The sequence below is a fragment of the Ailuropoda melanoleuca genome, chromosome 1 (assembly GCF_002007445.2).
Source record: "Ailuropoda melanoleuca isolate Jingjing chromosome 1, ASM200744v2, whole genome shotgun sequence".
NCBI classification, from domain to species: Eukaryota; Metazoa; Chordata; class Mammalia; order Carnivora; family Ursidae; genus Ailuropoda; species Ailuropoda melanoleuca.
The window spans coordinates 87,323,701-87,345,669 of record NC_048218.1 but is presented as its reverse complement, the minus strand read 5'-3'; the positions used below and the strand labels follow the sequence as shown (position 1 = coordinate 87,345,669).

The 21,969-nt window shown below is 34.6% G+C and overlaps 1 protein-coding gene across 3 annotated transcripts in view; it reads left to right on the top strand.

Moving 5' to 3' along the window:
• NAALADL2 (N-acetylated alpha-linked acidic dipeptidase like 2) overlaps positions 1-21,969 on the top strand; it is a 1,303,052-nt gene that overhangs the window by 998,850 nt on the left and 282,233 nt on the right. For all 3 annotated transcript variants that reach the window (XM_034662698.1, XM_034662699.1, XM_034662703.1), the window contains 2 exons: positions 1,489-1,694; positions 5,476-5,595. In XM_034662698.1, the coding sequence (XP_034518589.1) occupies positions 1,489-1,694; positions 5,476-5,595 (326 nt within the window). The remainder of the gene's footprint in view (positions 1-1,488; positions 1,695-5,475; positions 5,596-21,969) is intronic.

Genomic DNA, 21,969 nt, shown 5'->3' with positions numbered 1-21,969 from the left:
GTAAATAAATCCCCTGAGTTTCAACATTTGCAACCACTCTGTATATGCCATTAATTAAATTTTGATAAAATGTTAGCAGATCAAATTCATTGCTGGTTCTAAAATCAGTGTGGAAAGCTAAAATAACTTCGCGCAATGATTTCCCATCCAATAGCTTTCTGGTGCCATGAAGTAAAGGAGTAATTCATTTATTCCACACACAGGTAGTACTGATTATGTGTCAGACACTGTTCAAAGTGCCTTACACTTAGTAACTCATTTAAAACTCAAAGCAAGTCAATGATGTATGCGGTATTTGTATTTTCATTTTATACTTGAAGAAGTCAAGGCATAAAGAGCTTAGATAAGCTTTCCAAGGTCACGCAACTAGTAAATCGAATAGCCTGGATGCAAACCCAAGCAGGCTGGCTTCAAAGTCTGCACCATTGAGCTATGGGACATCTCTGAATAAAATGACACTCGGAGAAGGAATCTTTTTACACAGATGTATAGGACTACTTGGTGAAATAAATATAGTTCTATACCAGGAACATTCAGTGGCAACAAAATCAGAGGAAACTCTGAAGATAGAGTTTTATTCTACCTTATTATTGACAATAGTCAGTAATGTACATGGAGCAGTCCCCATCCACGTGTAATGGAGATCTTTTTATGTTGTGTCTAATGAATTTTGTATGATTCTATGAAATAATGTGAAAAGAAAACTTTCACAGTAGTTGGATGACTTTTGATGTTGATTTTTTTTTCCTTCGGGGAAATGAGAGGAGCTAAAACTCTAGGTTGGAAGCTGTAATTAATTCCCTAAATACTTCATTTATTTCAAAATCCATATATGACTACCACATTATTTAATATTTACAGCTACTGAATAACTGCTCCCTCATATGTATTAATAGTTCATTAATATTTACTGAGCATACACACATTGTTTACAGGGCACTTCCCACTCTGTTTCTGGAAAAATGTTAGATAAAGGTTTCATTGTGGCATATTTGTATACTTCATTAATTAATATGCGTGTTGCAAAGGACAGTAATATGGATCTAAGCTTTGGAATCATAATTGAGTTCAGCAGCTGCCTCTGCTTTGATATATGCAGATGTGTGAATCAAGACAGTGGGTGAAAAATGTTAAAGTAGTCTTAATTATTAGGACAATTTTACATAATTGTAGCTCAGTTGTGCAACAGGATTATGTAAATGTCATTAAATTTATTGTGAAGTTTTACATTTTTTTAATGTTTTTTTTTTATTATATTATGTCAGTCATCATAAAGTACATCCCTGATATTTGATGTAAAGTTCGATGATTCATTAGTTGTGTATAACACCCAGGGCACCATGCAATATGTGCCCTCCTTACTACCCATCACCAGCCTATCCCATTCCCCCACCCCCTCCCCTTTGAAGCCCTCAGGTTGTTTCTCAGAGTCCATAGTCTCTCATGCTGCATTTTGTTTTAATGGGCCTCGTTTCCTTCCATTTCCAGACCGGTATATCATAGTTGGCAGCCACCATCACACCGCCTATGGTTCTTACGGACAAGAATGGGCCAGCAGCACTGCCATCATCACTGCTTTTATCCGGGCCTTGATGTTAAGAGTTAAGAAAGGGTGGAGACCAGACCGCACAATTGTTTTCTGTTCATGGGGAGGAACAGCTTTTGGCAATATTGGCTCCTATGAATGGGGAGAGGTAAATGAACATTAATTACTGTGCTTTTCCTGCTGTCAAGCACTCTCTCTTTCTCTCTCTTTTTGACTAAAGTTGAAAAAATAAAGTTGTTGAAGCCAGGGATAAGAATGTGCCTTTCAAACAAGATGTTCTACCTGCCAACTTGCTGAGATCACCTGTAACAATGAGTGGGAATTAGACCCCAGTGAATTGTGTATGAGCTGCAACTGTCTTAACTCTTGTTGCTACCAGACCTACAGACTCTGATATACCCACAATTGTTTTTACCTGGTTATTGTGTTTCTCCTTAGACAGGTTGAGTTACTGGACAAGAAAAGATCAGGTGATGCATACAATTACTTTTTTTTTTTTTAACTTTCTGGCAATTATCTGAAATTAGGAAACAGTCTCCTATGTTAAATATCTACTACCATATATGAATATGGTAGTAGATGCATACCATATATGGTATGCATCATACCATAGCTATACAATATGTATATTGGCCTCAAAATAGTGCTTTCCTTCCTTCTCACGCCCTCTACTCCATCCTTCTTCTATTCCTATGCCTCCATCTCTCTGTTCCTTCTTTCCTACAAATTTATTTATTAACCTACCTACCTATAGTACCCTAGGAAGGCTTTGACTAAATGAAATCTAACATGCGGTGGGTGGTATGTTTAAGTTTCAAATGCTTTTGATAGGTCTGTGTTTCACAGATGCACTGTATTTTAATGGGATATATCAACTGATAATTGGATTGATGCCATATTAAAAACTTTGAAAACATTTAAAAACTCTTAGATATGCTATTTATTTTATGATTTTTTAAAGAGGGTTATGGAAAAATGTAGGAAAAAATCTATACAATTTTATCTAGGAAAATAAAGCTATTTGATATTCTAGTTTATTTACTGTCTCAGCTTTGGAGGGAAAAAAACCCCCCTAAATATCTAGTGGGAAATTCTCCTATTTCATTTTTTATTTAAGTACTCAAGAAAAAAAAGATAAAATGTCTATTGACTTCAATGAAAATATCAAAAAGATACACAAAAGGAAATAGCAAGGGTCTTTTTTAATTTGAAGAAAAAGAGAACTTAAAAATGGAGAAATTTTAGTGTAAAATTATCAAGATATACATGTTGCAAGTGAGAATATTTTTCATACTCAAATTACTTGTGTGAATATTTGTTCTATATTCAAAAGAACTAATTCAAATAAATAAATTCTATTGCTGAAAGAACCTTTTTAAATTGACAAATTTAAGTTAGATGGAAAATGTAATAGCTGAACCAACCTCTCAGACTTCTATTCCAAATTACTTACTTTAAAGACATAAACAAGTTAAAAAGCAATTTGGGGAGTATATTTGTGATCTGGGCTGATTTTAGTATTTCAGAATTTTTTTTCATCATAAAACAGAATTTTAGTTTTCTTGCAACATTAAGGTACATTTTAAAAAGAGTGTCTTAAAGATTTTCAAATTCCAAAAATTAATTCCGCTATATCATACAGCCTTCTCGATATCTGTCTAGTAACTTTCACATTAAATTTATGTTAATCCTAAATTAACACGTGTATTTCTAAGCTATGTTCCGAAAGTCTGCTTGTCCAACATTAGTAGTTCCTAACTTATATATCCTGAGCCCCTAGGCATGGGAAGTGCATTGTAAAAAGTCTTTGAATTTATTTGACCATCAGGCATCATAGCCTGTAAATTGAATCAGTAACGTGGCCTTGCATGTATGTGGGCAATTATATTTTCAAACTGAGAAGATTTGTTTGTGTTTGATAAAATATAAATTTAGTTTTGCCAAATTCATTTTATCTTTTGGTCATTTTATATTTTTCTCTATCAGCAGATACAGCTAAAACAACTAAAAAATCTATAATGTGGGAGTCCTTAGGAAAAAGTATTTATTTTAGAAAAAGGTTCTTCCTATTCAAAAAGAGTAGGGACCTCTGTCCTAACATATTTATGTATGTAGGCATGTTTGGCAACTAATTATCAGTTCAGTCACTTTCTGTTTTTTTTCCATGACTAGGTAGGCAAAGATATGTGAGTGAAGAAAATGGTGAATAACATATAGATTTGATTATTGGCTTATAAAGTACACTATATAAAATTACTATATCTCAGAAGATTATTACAATACTGTTCCTGAAGCCATTTTGTAACTCTCTGGTTTAGAAGGAATTCAGAAAACTGTTAGTTTCCTGTTCTGTCTTTTACCAACTCTACTCCTGAGAGCGAAACATTTTCTTTTAGGCTGAAATCAATGTATGCTCTGAACAGATTTCCTAGTGAAGATGAGTGAAGAAGCACTTGTTGACATGTCATATTGCCCTATTTAATGTTGCTTGCACAGGAAACCCTTGAAACCCATTGTTGTAATTTAAACGTTTGGGTGAGATTGGTCAATCAACTTAAAACTGGAATTTATAGTGATAGAGTTATTATAGAAGTGACTCAATACTGATCTTGGTCCTTGAGGAAAATTATCACATTTTACTAATTAATTAGTACCATTTCTAAATAAAATAGTACCGTTTGCTACATGAAAAGTACCATTTCTTCTTTTGAAGATTCTTCATTTTTCACAGGCGACTGTAGAAATACCACAGATTTTACAGTCAAAAAGTCTGACTTCTAATTCTTTCTACCATAAAAAGTTGTGGTCTTAGGTGAGATTAACTCCTCCAAGACTTGATTCCCCCACACATATTACTAATGTGAGGTTCTCATGAGTGTTAAACGGACTGACATATATACAGTGTCTATGTGCTAGTGTGTAAATAGAAGCTGTTTTGCCACAGCACTTGTGGGACATTTTTTTAAAAAGGGACGTTTTCTTTAAAAACAGTAGTATGTGCAAAGCAGAGAATTTAAGCTTCAGTTCATCATCCCTGTCCATTTAAAACATTTATTAATTTTACATGAAATGTCTTCACCTCTCTTACAGAGGTCTAGCTGAATTTTCAACTTAAAACGGAGTCACATACTGATTTGCTAGGGAGACTGGCTCTTGTAGTCTTCCATGTCATAGTGTTGGAGGAAGAAAGGTAAGGTCCCAAGACATGAAGTGGGACAGTTTTTAGGTCATTTCTATAGAATTGTCACCATGATGGTTAGTCATTAAGTATTTGTGCAAAAAAGGAGGAATATAACAGCAGGCCTTCTTTGCACCTTATTTATAGGCTCAGTTGTCTTCAGTTTTGGGGGGTTGGGATCATCAGAGAAGTAGAAAAACTGTTCGGCTGAAATCGTTTTATGCTACTCATGTGCATAAAATGTACCAGGTTTTATTTCAGGTAATATGTGCAGGGACAAATGTGTGTTATGCCCCATTTTGCTTAGGATAGAGAGCTACTTCTTGTAAAAATTAGCTCACTGTCTCAAAGGAAAGGCCTAGTTCGATTAATCACCAAAGTAGTTTACCCATGTCTGTTCTCTAATTCAGTAACTATAAAATTAAGTGCTGCGGCTAGAGTAAACTTTTCTATCTGTACACTAAAGTTGAATCTTAAACCATGTTAACCATTTAAGAACATTTTCTTTTAAGATTTGACTTTTTTCAGGAACATGCTTAAAAATATTTTGTCATGTGTGATATATAACTCCTTATTCCCTTGATATAAAATCCTTTTATGACCTTTGTACACTCTAATAGAATACATTTTTTAAAACAGTAGTTGTATAATGTAATGATTTTAAGTAGGGGGTGTTTATTATTCAACTCATAACTGATAAAGTAAAATCTGTTACTTTTATTTAATGGTTTTTTGTTTGTTTTGGTTTCAGGATTTCAAGAAGGTTCTGCAGAGAAATGTTGTGGCTTACATTAGTCTCCACAGTCCCATAAGGGGTAACTCAAGTCTACATTCCATAGCTTCACCATCTCTTCGGCAACTGGTCATAGAGGTAAGATGAACTACTTTTTAAAAAAATGATGCAAACTGCCTATTTCTCTATAATTTGGCATGTCTTGATGTTCTCATTTATTTTTAATAGGCACAAACCATCTATGCTTTAAGAAATAATGTATTGCATATTTTTTATCAATATTCCTTTAACCAGTTTCTTGTGTTCTGTAATTCTGCCCTTGCTATGGTGATAGTTGCAGATAGAATTTTACAGTCACAGAGAACATATGTAGAAATGTAAATTTATTTCTTAAAAATTGAATTTATTTCTCAAGTTCCCAATTCTGTTAATCTTGACATTTTTTGGTAAACTTGGTTACTTTTAGATTTCTTCCCCCTCACTCATGTTTTGAGCAAATTTGAGACCTGCCCTATCTTTTCAATAACACTGTAAGTCCCCTAAAAGCAGGATCTGTGTCCACTTTCTAGAATACGGTGATAACTAATTCCAAGATACTTCGAAAATATTATTTGAAAAATCTTATGGGAAAAGATAGCATGCATTTTCCAAAAGAGTAACCTGAAAAAAAAATCATGTAGTTTGAGATAATGTCTCACTAGTTATTTATTTTTTTAACTTTAGTCACTCTGGGGGCTCCTTGGTAGCTCAGTTGGTTAAGCATCCAACTCTTGATTTCCTCTCAGACCATGATCTCAGGGTCCTGAGGTAAATCGCAAAGTCAGGCTCTGAGCTCTGCCTGTCCCTCCCTCTCCTCGATCTCACCCATTCTCTCTCTCAAATAAATAAATAAATAAATAAATAAATAAATGAATAAATAAAATCTTTAAAAAAAACTTAGTCACTTCTGGCCTGTTTCAAAAAGTTTTTCAGAATATCTTTCCTGTTCATTAGTTGAGTTCATTTTTATTTTGCATTATTTTTATGACTTATACTACAGATAAAATGATATGTTTATTTCTCAGAATGAAAATAATAATGTCACCACTGGGAGGTGGTTTTCTCCCAACCCGAAGGGTTATTGGTGTATATTAGAAATGACCTTTTAGATGCCCACAGAGTTTCCAGTGAGTATCATAGAAACTGAACTAGATAATGAACAGTGCTTTAGTTTAGCCATAATGCCTGATTGAAATGTAATGCAAACTAACATTTTATGACTTTCATAAAGTATTTTCTAGTTTAAGAGTTTTCATTGACATTTCCATATGTAGTATAATAAAGAAGACATTATGAGAGATGAAATAGATAAATCTGTACATTTGAGATCAGCCAAACCCCAGCGTGCATGCCCTAAATTATATCCAGTTCTGTAAGCAAATTCCTCATGTGCTTTGTACTGCTTTGCATTCTATGACTCTCTTACCTGCCTAGGAAAAAACCCAAAGAAGAAAATCAGCTGCAGATGTCTTTCTTAGACAGTTAAGATATTTCTGCACAAGTGAGTGATCAGGGAGAAGTGTCCTGGATGAGCTCAAGTATCCAGCAACTGGGGAGGGTTAGTTTAAAATTTGTCTTTTCCTTCTCTCATGTTACAATGTTTATATATAGAGAACTTTGGAAGATAAGTAATCATTGGAATTCACAAGCAAATAGAAGCAACAAACTACTAAGGACTATTAAATCTAGAGAAATATCTATCTATAGACATGTCTGAGAATATACTGCTTTTTAAAATATCTTTGCACATCTTATAACAGAGAAATGTAAAATATTAGCATTGAAACCTAATTATCTAAAAGTACAGCATGATTTATCAGTAATGAATAGCGACATGAAAAATGTACATGCTTATCTGCTTGGGGGAGGAATCTTTTTGTTTGATAGTTGAAAATGTTTCTATACTGATGTAAGAATTAGTATATAAATTCTAATTTACTCAAGGAAAAGTTCCTTTCAGTTGAGAGAGAGCGTATATGTGTTCAATAGGACAAATTAGAAAGGTAGGATTATCACAAATTCAAATAAAAGCATATGCAATTTTAAAAGATGGAAATTACTTAACTATATACACTGAATTGTATTAACACAAAACATCTATATATATAGCAATTTAAGATATATTTGCATACAATGATTTAATGCCAGATATTTTTCTTCAAAATATATAAACACACTTAAAAATATAAAGGTGAAGAGAGCTGAAAGAAATAAAACCTCACAGTAATTTATATAATTGAAAATAATTTAACACTAGTAGCATTTAAAAAAGATTTAAAATGTTTCCTTCAAAAAATTAAAGGAACTGGGGTGCCTGGATGGCTCAGTTGGTTCAGCGTCTGACTCTTGATTTTGGCTCAGGTCATGATGTCAGGGTCATAGGATCAAGCCCCACTTCAGCCTCCATGCTCAGCAGGGAGTGTGTTTGAGATTCTCTCCCTCTCCTTCTGCCCCTCCCCCCTCAAATAAATAAATAAATCCTTTCTTTTTTAGAGGAACTGATTATAACAGAACATAAGTAACTTTACTCGCAAAGACATTTTATCACTCTTCAGAACCTTTATATTTTTATCAGTTTACTTAGATTCTGTTACCATATACAAACACATATTTCATATAATCTAGTGTAAAACAAACAAAAACAAATCAAAAATGATTTTCCTGCAAAGAACAATATTTTTTATAAAGCATGCTGACTAAATTGTGGATGACATAAGATTATACAGAATATCCTGTACAACAATGTATAGAATAAAAAAAAAATCTCACTAAGTTCATGTGGTGGAAATAAATATATCAGATGGAATCTTTAAAGATTAATATACAGTACTGCATTTATTTATTTATTTTTATTTAAATTCAATTAGCCCACATATAGTATCTCATTGGTTTCTGATGTAGTATTCAATGTACTGTATTTATTTAAAAAAAAAACAACTAGACACATATAGGATATTTTAATGGATTATAGCTTGATAAAAAACAAAACTGTGAAATGATTGCCCTAAATCAAATACCAGTTCAAATTTCATTTTAAATGTGTTATCCCAGTTAAGGAAGATGATAGTTTCATTGTCCTTGGTCCTTTAGATCTTGGTATGCTATTATTTTTGTTTAAGTTAGACTTACTGGATGAACTGAAATAATGGTTTACATACAGTAAAATTATCCTTTCTTTTTTTTTTTTTTTAAGATTTACTTATTTATTTGAGAAAGAGAGAGAGAGTGTATGTAAGCAAAGGGAGGGGCAGAGGGAGAAGGAGAGAGAAAAGCTCAAGCAGACTGCCTGCTGATCACCGACCCCCATGTGCAGCTCGACCCCACAAGCCTGAGATCATGACCTGAGCCAAAACCAAGACTCGGAAGCTTAACCAACTGAGCCATCCAGACACCCCTAAAATTCTCCCTTCTTAAGTATACAGGTTGATTAATTTTGACAAATGTGTACAAGCATATAAACACCATTACAATCAAGATATACGGTATTTCCATTCCCAAAAAGTCCCCTCATGGCCCTTTGCATTCAGTGTCCTCTCTTAACTCCTAGTTCCTGGCAAAGACTGCTCTGATTTTTGCCCAAATGGTTTTGTCTTTCAGAATAGCATAAACAATGGAATCCTTCGATATAAAGTCCTTTCTGTGTGTCTTCTTTTCCTTAGCATAATGATTTTAAAAATATGTCCATGTTGAAAGGGGAACCCTCTTACACTGTTGGTGGGAATGCGAACTGGTGCAGCCACTGTGGAAGACAATATGGAGGTTCCTAAAAAAATGGAAAATAGAACCACCCTATGACCCAGACCTTGCACTACCAGGTATTTACCTAAAGGATACAAAAATAGGGATTCGAAAGGGCACATGCACCCCAGTGTTTATAGTAGCAATGCCCACAATAGCCAGATTTCCATCTACAGCTGAATGAGTAGAAAAGATGTGATATATATGTATTATATATAAATATATATATTTTCCTATGGAATATTACTCATCCATCAAAAAGAATGAAATCTTGCCATTTGCAATTGTGTGGATGGAAAAAGAGGTTTTTGTTTTTTGTTTTTAATTTTTTTTTTATTTGTCAGAAATAGAGCACAAGCAGGGGAAGAAGCAGGCAGAAGGAGAAGCAGGATCCCCGCCGAGCAAGAGCCCAATGCAGGACTCTATCCCAGGACCCTGGGATCATGACCTGAGCCAAAAGCAGACATTTAACCAACTGGGTCATCCAGGCATCCCTAGAGGGTATTATGCTAAGCAAAATAAGTCAGTCAGAGAAAGAAATACCATATGATTTCACTCATATGTGGAATTTAAGAAACAAAACAGGTAAAAATAGGGGAGGGGAAGGAAAAATAAAATAAGATAAAAATAGAGAGGGACGCAAACCATAAGAGACTTTTAACTATAATAAACAAATTGAGGGTCACTGGAGAGGAGGCGCATGGAGGGATGGGGTAACTGGGTGATGGGCATTAAGGAGGGCACTTGACGGATGAGCACTGGACATTATATGCAACTGATGAATCACTAAATTCTACCCCTAAAGCTAATAATACAGTATATGTTAACTACATTGAATTTAAATTAAAAAAAATATTTTTTTAAATATGTCCATGTCGTTACATGTGTCAGTAGATTTATAACGTCTAGATGACAAGGATAGCAAGTCAGTCATGTCTGGGATGAATGCATTACTTCTGGAGCTCTTCCTTCAGCTTGGTACTCTAACTTTGATTTTGAAAGGAAGAGGAATTAAACCACTGAATTAAGAAAAGAAGCCATTTCTCTGAAATTAGTCTACTAAATTTGCATTAAATCATCCTGAGTGGAGGAGTGCCTAGGTGACTCAGTCAGTTAAGCATCCAACTCTTGATTTGGCTCTGATCATGATCTCAGTGTTGGGAGATCAAGCCCAACATCAGGCTCTGTGCTCAGCACTGAGTCTGCTTGGGATTCTGTCTCTCCCTCTTCCTCTCTCTTTCCCTCACTCATGCTCTCTTTCTCTCTATCTCTCTCAAATAAAGAAATAAACTCTTTAAATAAATAAATAAATAAATCATCCTGAGTGGAGAGAATGAATCTTTTGAAGATTCAGAAACGCTCACTGACTATAGGTTTTTCTTAGAATTCATGAAAGATTGACCTTAAAAAAAATTACAGAATAATGAAAAACTGATGGTTACCAAAGCTAGGTAATAGGAACATGAGATTTAATTGTTCTACTCTCTCTTCATTGGTGTTTATTTGGAAATTTTCATTATAACTTGATAAAAATCTCAAAAAATGCTCAATTTTCCTAAATTATAACACTGATAACTAATAAATTCATTTGTCCTCTTAAAGGAAGTGAGGTACCCCTTGGATGGTAAATAAGACACAAGAACTTAGGCCTTATGTGATTGATTTTTTTCTATTAGTTTTGTTAATACTTCGAATCTACATTTCTGCTTCCTTTGTGCTACCAATATTTTTACTCTCCCCCAAAACTTAGTTCACTTAAATTAGCTTGTAAGTTTTAGAATTAAAAATCTTAATCCAAAAACTAAAAATTAAATATTAATATTTCTCTTAAAATCCCCATTTCAGAAATGAATATAGTTTCAAATTATAAACTACCTAATTACCTCTCTATTTCCTTTGCAAAAATGTTAACTTCCTGTTCATATTTACTTCTTATTTACATTTTACTATGCAAAAATACAGTGAAATAACCTTTTTAACTTATAATGGTAATGTTAATATGTGCATCATAGACATCAAAAAGTATGTCAATTACATAAAACTAAGAATTTTGTATAAGATCCAATAACCTAATATAAATGGACCTTTTAGTTAAATTTTAAAATCTCATCTACATAGTACTCTAAGAGATTCTGGTGTGAATTTCCTAATATTTACTCTGTGATTGGTGGTCATTTGGATTTGGATGATTACTTCTAGGTTTTAGCTATAATGAATATAGTTGCTATGATTATTCTCGTGTGTTGGTAGAATGGGTGCACTCATTTTTCTTGGGTATTTATCTAGAAATGAAATCACAAGGTAACTGGGTAGGCACATGATTAACTTTAGTAGACACTGCCAAAGAATTGTCCAAAGTGTTAATTACACTACCACCAGCAATGTATGAATGTCTTAGTTGCCCTGCATCAACATATTGGTGTATGTATCTTTTGGGGTTTAATTTGAATTTCCCTGATGATTAATAATGATTAATAATGTGGATCTCTTCCTCTGTAAAGGATCATTTGAGCCTTTTACCTATTTAAAAAAAAGGATTTTACCTATAAAAAAAAGAATTGTTCATCTTTGTCTTGTCAATATGTAAGAATTCTTTATATATTCTCGATTCAGGTTTTTTGTTGATTATATATTGTGAAATCTTATATATATATATATATATATATATACACATGTGTATATAGGTACTCATTTAAATAAAAGATCTTCATAAGATCCATTTTTTTAGAAGAAAAGTCTTTCTTGAAAACAATTTCCATTGATCCTTAAGTGTACAATAAAGGATATATCGATTGATGTCCTCTTAGTTAATGAAACACTACTGTCTTCATGCAAAGTCAGTTATGGAATTCAAGATAAAGTAAGATTTCTCCCCAAATAATAATTTTAAATATTAGGATACAATACAAACACACACATCCCCCTCTATATATACTGCTGTTTCATTTTTATTTTTTGATATCATCTTTCATAGTTCACAGAAGGTATTGATTTTGCCTTTAGAAAAGGCATCCATATATTAATCGGTGCTCTGTAAGTCTCAAGTAAACATTGATGAAATTTCGAAGAGGTTATTTTGGGCAAGTCTGAAGCATTTGTACATATGAAAGTAGTCAATCTAGCTATATTCTTCTTAAATGTCACTTTTGAAGCACCTGCCAGACACTGGCAAACCTGATCAAAATCAAATGATTGCATCAATATTATAAGACAGTCCACAGGATAGACAGTGTTGTTATTTTTTTAAGTCCCTGAAAAAAAGTAGCAAACATTTCCTTAGTTTTATAGTGCTTTTAAACAATTTTTCATGTTTTATTTTTTAATACCAAGATCTACCCACCAGGAAATATAGTACATATATCTTAATTCAGCTGCATTCATTAGAGCATTGAGCCCAGAACCAGACTACAGTATTAAATCATTATGAATATCCCCGTCTGTTGCAGAGCTCTATAATCTGATAAATATTTATAAAGAACCTTACTGTGTATGTATGACATTGCTGTTGGTATTGTAGGGAACACAATTAGTAGATGAAATGCCCCTGTTGCCTGGGAGCTTATGACTTTACCATGAACCTCAGACATACATAAATAGCTAAAATATTAGGGTGAATGTAATGTGTGCTATGTTGGAATTCACAGGAAAGAGGCAACGAAATTGGTTTAATTCAGAATCATGTTATTATATAACAGTGGCAAAAAGGTTGAATATACTCAGAATCTTGAAGACATTTAACCATCTGTCTTGTCAAAGCTCAATACTTCGAGCATGTAAGCCCACTGCCCCTTTCCAGAACTACCTATGCCTCTTTTCAAACCACACAACTGATGTCCATTTCCATTTCCTTGCTCAAGTCAAGTGCAACTCCGTTACGCTTCTGATCTTTTTCTCTCGTGTTGACGGGTACTGAACTGCCATGGCTGTGTCTGTCGTGGTACTTGTACAGTTGCTACGAAATGCCACAGTGCTGGTTTCCGTTTTGCCTGACCATGCCGCTATTCCCTACAGGGTCAAGACAGAGGAGATATGTTAGCCCCAGCGCATAATTGGTTCAAATGTGTGAGTTTCTGGAAGCCTGACTTTCAAATAACAGAGTTATTAATTAATTTTTTTCTTGATTTTATTTTTATACGAATAAAAATGGAATTAAAATGACTAGCCCTACTCTGCTAGGGCTGCCATAAGAGAATACCACAGACTGGGGGGTTTAAAGAACAGAAATTTATTTTCTTATAATTCTGGAGGCTGGAAGTCCAAGATGAGATTCAGGTAGGGTAAATTTTTCCTAAGGCCTCTCTCTTGGCTTTGGCTTGCAGAGAGCCACCTTCTCACTGTGTCCTCACATGGTCTTTTCCCCGTGCATGCTCATTCCTGGAGTCTCCTCTACTTTTTATGAGGGTACCAGTCCTATAGGATTAGGGCTCCATCCTTCTGTTCTCATTTAACTTTAATGACCTTGTTGAAGGTCTACCTCCATAAATACAGTCACATTGGTGGCTGGGTTTCAACCTATAAATTTTGGGAAGACACAGTTTAGTCCATAACATTGACCAAAATGCAGAGTGGTAGAGTATAAAAGGTACAGTGGTAGAATTTAAAACACCGTCTTTTCTTTTTCTCTCTCTTTTGTTGATAATTTTAGTAGAGAGTACAGAAACAACGCTTAATTTCTATTCTACTTGCTGTAAAATATGAAAGTAGAATTGACTTTGAAGCATTTACCACTGACTTGTCTTTCATGATACATGACGTCGTTTTTGTTTGTGAATTTGGTTTTATCCTTCTTAGTTTTTATCTGTTGTTTAGTTTTTAGGGAGAGACATTCTCTGTGCTTTCTTGCTCACTATAAGTTACAACTCTTTTCAGTGGATTCTGCTTAATTCTACTTGATTGATCTTCCTTTCCACTGCTTCTACTACCAGTAGCCAACTGAAGTGAACGTAAACACTAATAAACTGATTTAAAATCCTATCTTACACTAATTTACCACTTCAGTAAAGTCTCACATTTGAAATTGTGATTCTATTGGCAGGTGAATGCATCTCCTAGGTTTACAATAATACTTTTCTTTGTGTTAAAACCAAGCAATGCCTCCAGTTTATTACTGTTTTACAAGGTTTTCTGTTCAGTATATGCTGACAATTTGTAAATCCCTTTTTATTTAAATCTAGGCATCAAGGGAAGTCTTAGATCCTGGCTAAAACCCTGAATTTCAGAAGGCAGCTGATTTAAATATTTGGATGACATAGACAAAGAATAGTGCAAACAATTAGAGATATTAAAATATTAACAAATTTACTGTGAACACATTCATGCAATCAAAATGAATATCATGTTCATAAATGGCTTTAGCTGACTTAGTTTTAGTCTGTGACTTTTTGATTGGTATATTAGACACTAGACCCCTACAGGACTCAATAGAATGTCCATTTACTCAGGGAAACTATTAGTGAATCACCATTGTTGGCAGGTTAGATAAAACTGTTTCACCTATACAACATCATTAATGCAATATAATACACTTTACCATGTTAAAAAAAATGAAACTTATTCTGATGAATTAATTGTCCTTTCCCCCCACTTGATCTTTAATATATTTTAGTTAAAAACCTACCACTGGGGGCACCTGGGTGGCACAGCGGTTAAGCGTCTGCCTTTGGCTCAGGGCGTGATCCCAGCGTTATGGGATTGAGCCCCACGTCAGGCTCCTCTGCTGTGAGCCTGCTTCTTCCTCTCCCACTCCCCCTGCTTGTGTTCCCTCTCTCGCTGGCTGTCTCTATCTCTGTCAAATAAATAAATAAAATCTTAAAAAAAAAAAACAAACCTACCACTGATGTCAGCAGCTAATTATCTATATAGCAATTACAATAGTAATGCTTTGTCCTTATGAGGTATGATATTTTATCTAAAATTTCTCTGAGTAATGAAATTAATTTAAGCAGACATGGCTTCATGCTTTACAAAACATCTTTTCAGGGGTGCCTGGGTGGCTCAGTCAGTTAAGCATTTGACTCTTAATCTTAGCTCAGGTCTTCTCTCAGGGTTCTGAGCTTGGGCCCTGCACTGGGCTCCGAGCGGGGCATGGAACCTACTTAAAAACAAACAACAAGCAAACTAAAACACCTCTTCAAATATAACTACTGGGATCATTTTAGTTTCTAGTGGCATGTGCTTACCCTGAATAAGTTGTATAAATTATGCTCCTTTGCTTTTGTTAGTTATATTTTTAAGTAGCATCTTGACCAAACAAATTTGTATTTGTGTTGATATTTCGTATTTGAATGGCTCCCTTGGTTCTTTAACAAAATAATTTGTTTCTGTATACTAACTGTTACAGTTATACTGTTTCTGTATACTAACAATGAATTATCTGAAAGAGAAATTTAAAAGCAATGCCATTGGGGTGCTCAACTGGGTGGCTCAGTTGGTTAAGCATCTACCTTCGGTCATGATCCTGGAGTCCAGGATCAAGCCCTGTGGCAGGCTCCCCGCTAAGCAGGGAGTGTGCTACTCCTTCTGCCCCTCCTCCCACTTATGCTCTCTCTCTCTCTCTCTCAAATAGATAAATAAAATTTAAAAAGTAAATAAATAGAAACAATGCCATTTACAATAGCACTGAAAACAATCAAATGCTTAGGAATGAATTTAATCAAAGAGGTGAAAGACCTGTATACTGAACATTGTAAGACATTGATGAAAAGGATGGAAGAAAACACAAATAAATGGAAAGATAATTCATGTTCTTAGATGAGAAGAATTATTATTATTAAAAATGTCCACGCTTTGCAAATTGATATACAGATTCAATGCAATCTCTGTCAAAATTCCAATGGCATTTTTCACAGAAATTGAAAAAATTCTAAAATTTTATGGAGCCACAAAAGACCTCTCATAGCCAAAGTGATATTAACAAAGAACAAGTCTGGGAGTATCACATTCCCTCATTTCAAGATCTATTACAAAGCTGTATTGATCAAAACAGTATGGTACTGGCATAAAAATAGGCACATAGGTCAGTGGAATAGAACAGGGAGTATAGACATAAGCCACGCATATATGGTCAGCTAATTATTGACAGGGTATCAGGAACATACTCTTAAATAAATGATGCTAGGAAAATTGGATATCCAAATGCCAAAGAATGACACTGGGCTAATGTACAGCATGGTGACCAGAGTTGATAATAACAGTACTGTATACTTCAAAGTTTTTTAGAATAGATCTGAAGCATTCTACACACACACACATGCACACACACACACACAGTTACCTATGTTCACTATGTGAGCTGATGGATATGTTAATTATCTTGATCTGGATAATCATTTCACAGCATGTATGTATATGTAATCATTATTTTGTGCATTTTAAACATAATTTAATGTTTAATGTAATGTAAAATAATTTAAATGATTTAAAAAAACAATCTAAAATGAAAAATCTAGATTGGCTCTTGGTCAAAATAACACATGAAATAAACGCTTTGCTAAAAAGTGAACTCTGAAGCGAGAGGAGATGGATGTAATAATATTAAAAGAACAGTTGAACAAATAAGCATGATAATGAATCTTGCTTTAAACTCATATTTCCCAGTGTGTGTTGTGAAAGATATACTAAATAGAACCTTCAGTAGGTATCTGATGCACGGCAAAGATCCAGAGGCAAATAGGACATGCAGCCTTTCCCAAATTTGTTTTGTTCTAGAACCATTCTCCTATAGGTATCTTGTGAAAGTGGTTGGGGAAATGCTGCTTAAACAAACCCTACATGCACCCAAAAGTTGGAATTTTTACAGAAGCTTAAGTAAGTGTTCAATCCCTTCACTTTGAAAATGGATTTCTTCAAAGGGCAAGATCTACAATTCACATACACTTTTTCAGAAACACACCTCAATATACAGTGCCGATAAGACTCGAAGGCACTGATGACTCCTTCCCTTTGATCTGGAATTTCACCTGCAAATTTATAGCCTTAAGCGTCCTATAATTTGACACTAATCTCTCCACAGTAACTACTGTTAACTATATTTTTTAGTAGGGAAATTATTATTTTAGGACCAGGGTGATGAATAAATTAAACAGCAGAAGAAATTAAGCTATTTTAACCCTGAAACAATACTCCTGAGGGCCATGATAACAATTTTGTGTAGGTCTCCAAAGAGTAGAGAAATCATTTCAATTCAGCCTACGGAAGAATTCTCAAAGAGGGTGAATTATCTTAAGGTGCTCCAACATTGTGTAGGTGTTGTGAAGAGGGATTGAACATTTTTATGGGTGGTTGCTCCAGCCAGTCTTTATTTATAGAGTATTTCACTTCGGAATCCATCCCCTATTTATTTGTGTTTGTTCGTTTCGTTGCATAATGTACATGAGAGCCTGCAATTCGTTTCTGGGTTGTTAACTTTCATGTTTATTGTTTATTTATCTATATTGAGCCTTTACAAATTCTGGCTCTAAGTGTATAAGCTATATTTTATATGTTACATATTAACAGTAAGTGAATATAAGAGACCATGACAACTTTAAGGCTGGAGTTGATGTTTAAAACTATTTTCTATGGCAGCATAACGCATAAATACGGAGAGCACATGTAGACACTCACCTGTGATACCCATCTCACCCTGACGTACTTCCAACTCATTTATCTGGGAGAGTCAATGGTAACCCCAGGAAGAGTTAAAGATGGCAGTGGCCCAGATGTAAAACTAAAATAGACATGAATCTAGAGAGGATTATAAAGAAAAGGTAGTTTAGAATCAGAGCATCAGAACTGGTACCCTTTTCTGCAGTATACTTTGAAAGTAAAGTAATCCAGAATTATTGTTTGAAAATTTCTGAAATTGAATGAAAGATATTAATTTCTAAATTATGTTTTACATGAAGCTCAGTCATCTTTGAAATAAAATGACATATCTTGCAGTTGGATATGGCATATCATCCAAAATGTTAAGCAAGTTTCAATAATGTTCAGTAGGTAATTATAGGTTAAGAAAATAATAAGATATTGCATGATCCCAAAATTAGGTGACAGGCTCTAGCTTGGTGAAAAGCCACAAAGGTGATTGGCATTTTCACTTTATCCTAGAAATAGGAATTTGATAAAGAGCTATATACATTACAAAGAATTCCCTGAGACTTACTCTATCCCCTTTCATTAATTTATTTTGTTCTTCATAGAAAAATTATAAACACTACATGCACAAAAGTAAAATCAATCGCCTGTAATTATTCTCAGAGAAAACCACTGAGAATATTTTCCTTTGTGTAATGTGTGTAGACATATTGTTACCAAAAGGAAACTGTATCTGCAATTTCTCTCAAAATGTTATAGTTTACATTTTAAATATATATATATATATATATATATTACAATATCTTTTGTACATGAGTGAATCAAATGAAAGTAAGTATAGGAGAATTTATTGTAACATACTTATAACCTTTCTGTAGGGTTGGAATTTTTTTCAAAATAATAAATTCAATTAACGAATGTATATTATCTTATAACATAGCTATATAAATATTTGTTAACTGGTTCCTTTTTTAAGAACATTTATATACTGTGGAAAGGTGCTGTTTTTTTTTTTAATTAACATTGCTACAATATATTAGGTTGTACATACCTCTTGCCTCTTTCCAATTAGTTCCTTTATCAGTCACTAGACAGTTGCATGTAGCAAGAGGCATTTCTTTAGGCAGAAATGGGTTTTTGATTTGGAATTAGTTGTTACAAAGGCTTCAGAAGGGCTGCAGGAGCCACCTTCAAGTCTTCCAGGCTTGACTTATAACAGGATGATAATAGAGACCTTCCAAGGGCATTTCTATCTCTGCATGATAAAAAAAAGTGTAGGGTTCAAGAAGCTACTGCCCGAATAACTGAATCTAGAGCCCAGTACTTCCAGTAAGGTCCAGTGAGCTCAGTTATTGGCTTTAGGACCACATAACATAGAGAGAAATGTTGTTGCCCAGCACCTGCACCTTGAAGACCACAAAGCCGGAATCACATCTCTTTACCATGCGTGCAGTGGCGGCCAACAGCTCTGCGACTATCCTCTCATAGCAGAAGCAGCGGATGCTGTGTTATGTTCCTCTTATTAACCTCATACAAGTGTGTGTACTTGGTGGCAGCTAGGTTTCAGCAAGTTGTAAAGTGATCACTGGCTTTCCGGGCTTCAGTCATGGAGTCACTACTAATCTGTAGTGTTTTACACTTTCTTAGAATAAATTCCAGAATATCAAATTTCTGGATCAAAAATATTAGTTTATATATATCACAGTAATATATTGGAGTGCCTCTTCATACATGCACTCTTTCACAGCACTGTGTTTTAACATTCTTTTTCTTATTATTTGTAAATGTTCAAGCATGATAGTATCTATGTTGTTATTTAATTTATATCTGTATATGTTTGATTGTATGGGGAGATGGTGGTGCTGTTAGAAGGTTGGGGGAACAACAGTGCACATCATAGAGCAGTTCCTAGGACATTGGCAGATAGCACTTCCCAACGTCCAATTTTCTGATTGAAAAAGGTCATAGGTTTGACGCATTATCTTTTCTTTAGATCTTTACTCAAAATCACCTGAGCGAGAAATTCCTGACTCCAGTATTCGAAATATGAAATACCATCTTGACATTTTGCATCTCCTTTTGAGCTTTATTTTTTTCTCTTTAGCATTTATCATTAACACTTTATATATCTTAATTTTTGTGTATTATCTCTTTTCCCAGAAGACTATTAATTCCTTGAGAGAAGAGATGGTTTTATTCATTGCTGTATTTCCAATATCTGGTACATAGAGACCACGCAATAATATTTCATGAGTGAATAAATAAATGAATATTTGTTTTCTTACACCTTCTATTTTTATTAAATAAAGCTTATGTATAGGACTTGTGTTTCCACTTGGGATGTAAAAATTTGCATGGGACACTGCTCCCACCCTAGCCTTAGAGATCTAAGGCTGCAAATAAGCCTAAGTAAACTGAAATCCAGGAACTGGTAAGTCCTTTCTGGGAGAGAAGAGCTGGTTCAATTATGGCAGAATGACAAGATGAGGAGGGATCTACAAAAGACATGGGTGAGGAAAAATCAGCAGAACTAATAAACTTATAACAGACCGCTTGAGATAACATGATGATTTAGCATTCCAGTAGCCTCACCTATTTCCCAAGATCTTCCCTGAGCACACAGGTGGAACACCGAAAGCTGGAGGCAGGGCAGATCAGCTGTGAGAAATACCTTCAAAACATACCAGATATTCACCGTGTGAAAGACCAGCTGCTGAAACCTGAGTTAGGTTTGCTGAGAGAAATCCCTCTGAGGTGCTCCAGATCGCCACTGAGCACAAAGAGGTAGCTGCCAGTGGCTGAAGGCAAGGAAGGATATATGAGAAAAAGTCCTCTGAGGCACTCAGAACTTTCCTGAGTACAAAACAGTGATTGCTGGAGGTGAGGAGGCAGGGTAGGTAAACTGAGAGAAATCCACCCCAGATACTGTAAGTCATTAACATGTGCAAAGTGGTAGCTGTTGAAGTTTAGAGCAGGGCAGCCAGGCAGAAAAAATCTCCCAAAGCTCAGAAAACCAGGCAGAGGACTAGAAGTGAAGATTATATATTCCAAGCAGCCAAAACAAACCAAACAACAGAAAACTGGCATTAGGCTATAAAAGAGAGAGGCATCACTCATGGTTTGGACCACTGGCATCTGGACATAAAGATATCACTGGAGTCACATCAGGAATCAGACCTCAGCATGGAGTTCGCAATAAATCACACTGTTAGCATAAACTACTGGATAGTTTATGACCAAGGACTTCAGGCATACGAAAGACTCAGGCAGAATATTCCAAGGGCTCAGAGCTCATCTCTCAGGAGTGAATGTGCTAGGTTTGAGCAATCCGGGGCTGCTGAGTTAACCCTTAACTCCTTCCTACACAGAAATGTGAAAATGAGTTTCCATGCTAAAAGGAAATGATCTTCAGGGAGAAATAGAGACCACCCAAAAGGCAAATATAATGGACCCAAAAGATAAGTACAATCAGTATTTCATGGTAAATGTGATAGATATATTTTAAAATCTTAAGATATCTATATAGTTAAAGATATAGATAGATATAGATATATCTGCTAGAATGGCTGAAATTAAAAGGATTGTCAACACCATACAGTGACAAGTTTTTTGAGTAACTGGAATTCTCATACTTCACTGGTGATGGTATAAAATGGCACCACCACTTGAAAAAGTGATTTGGCAATTTCTTATAAAGGTAAACATATCAACCATATTGCCCAATAATCCAAAGACTAGGTATTTATCCAAGAGAAATAAAAATACGTCTATATCGAAGCAGTCTAAATGTCTGTCAGTAGAAGAACAGGTAAGCAAATTGTAGTTTACTCATATGATGGAATGCTACCTAGAAATAAAAAGAAACAATCTACTGATACATGTAACATCAAATGTTATGATTTGCAAAAGAAGCCAGACACAGAGTACATATTGTATGATTCCATTCATACAAAGTCCTAGAACCAATCTTTGGTGAAGGAAATCAGAATAGTATTTACCTTGAAGATTAGAGTGTTCTTGTATGTAAACTTTAATACATTTGTATTCAGTGTAAATCCTAAACAAGAAAATCATCCACCAAAGGTTCCATCTCATGCTTAGAGATGCAAAATTTCTAATATAGTATTGCTGAGGCTAAGCATCAAATACTATCGGAAAAGA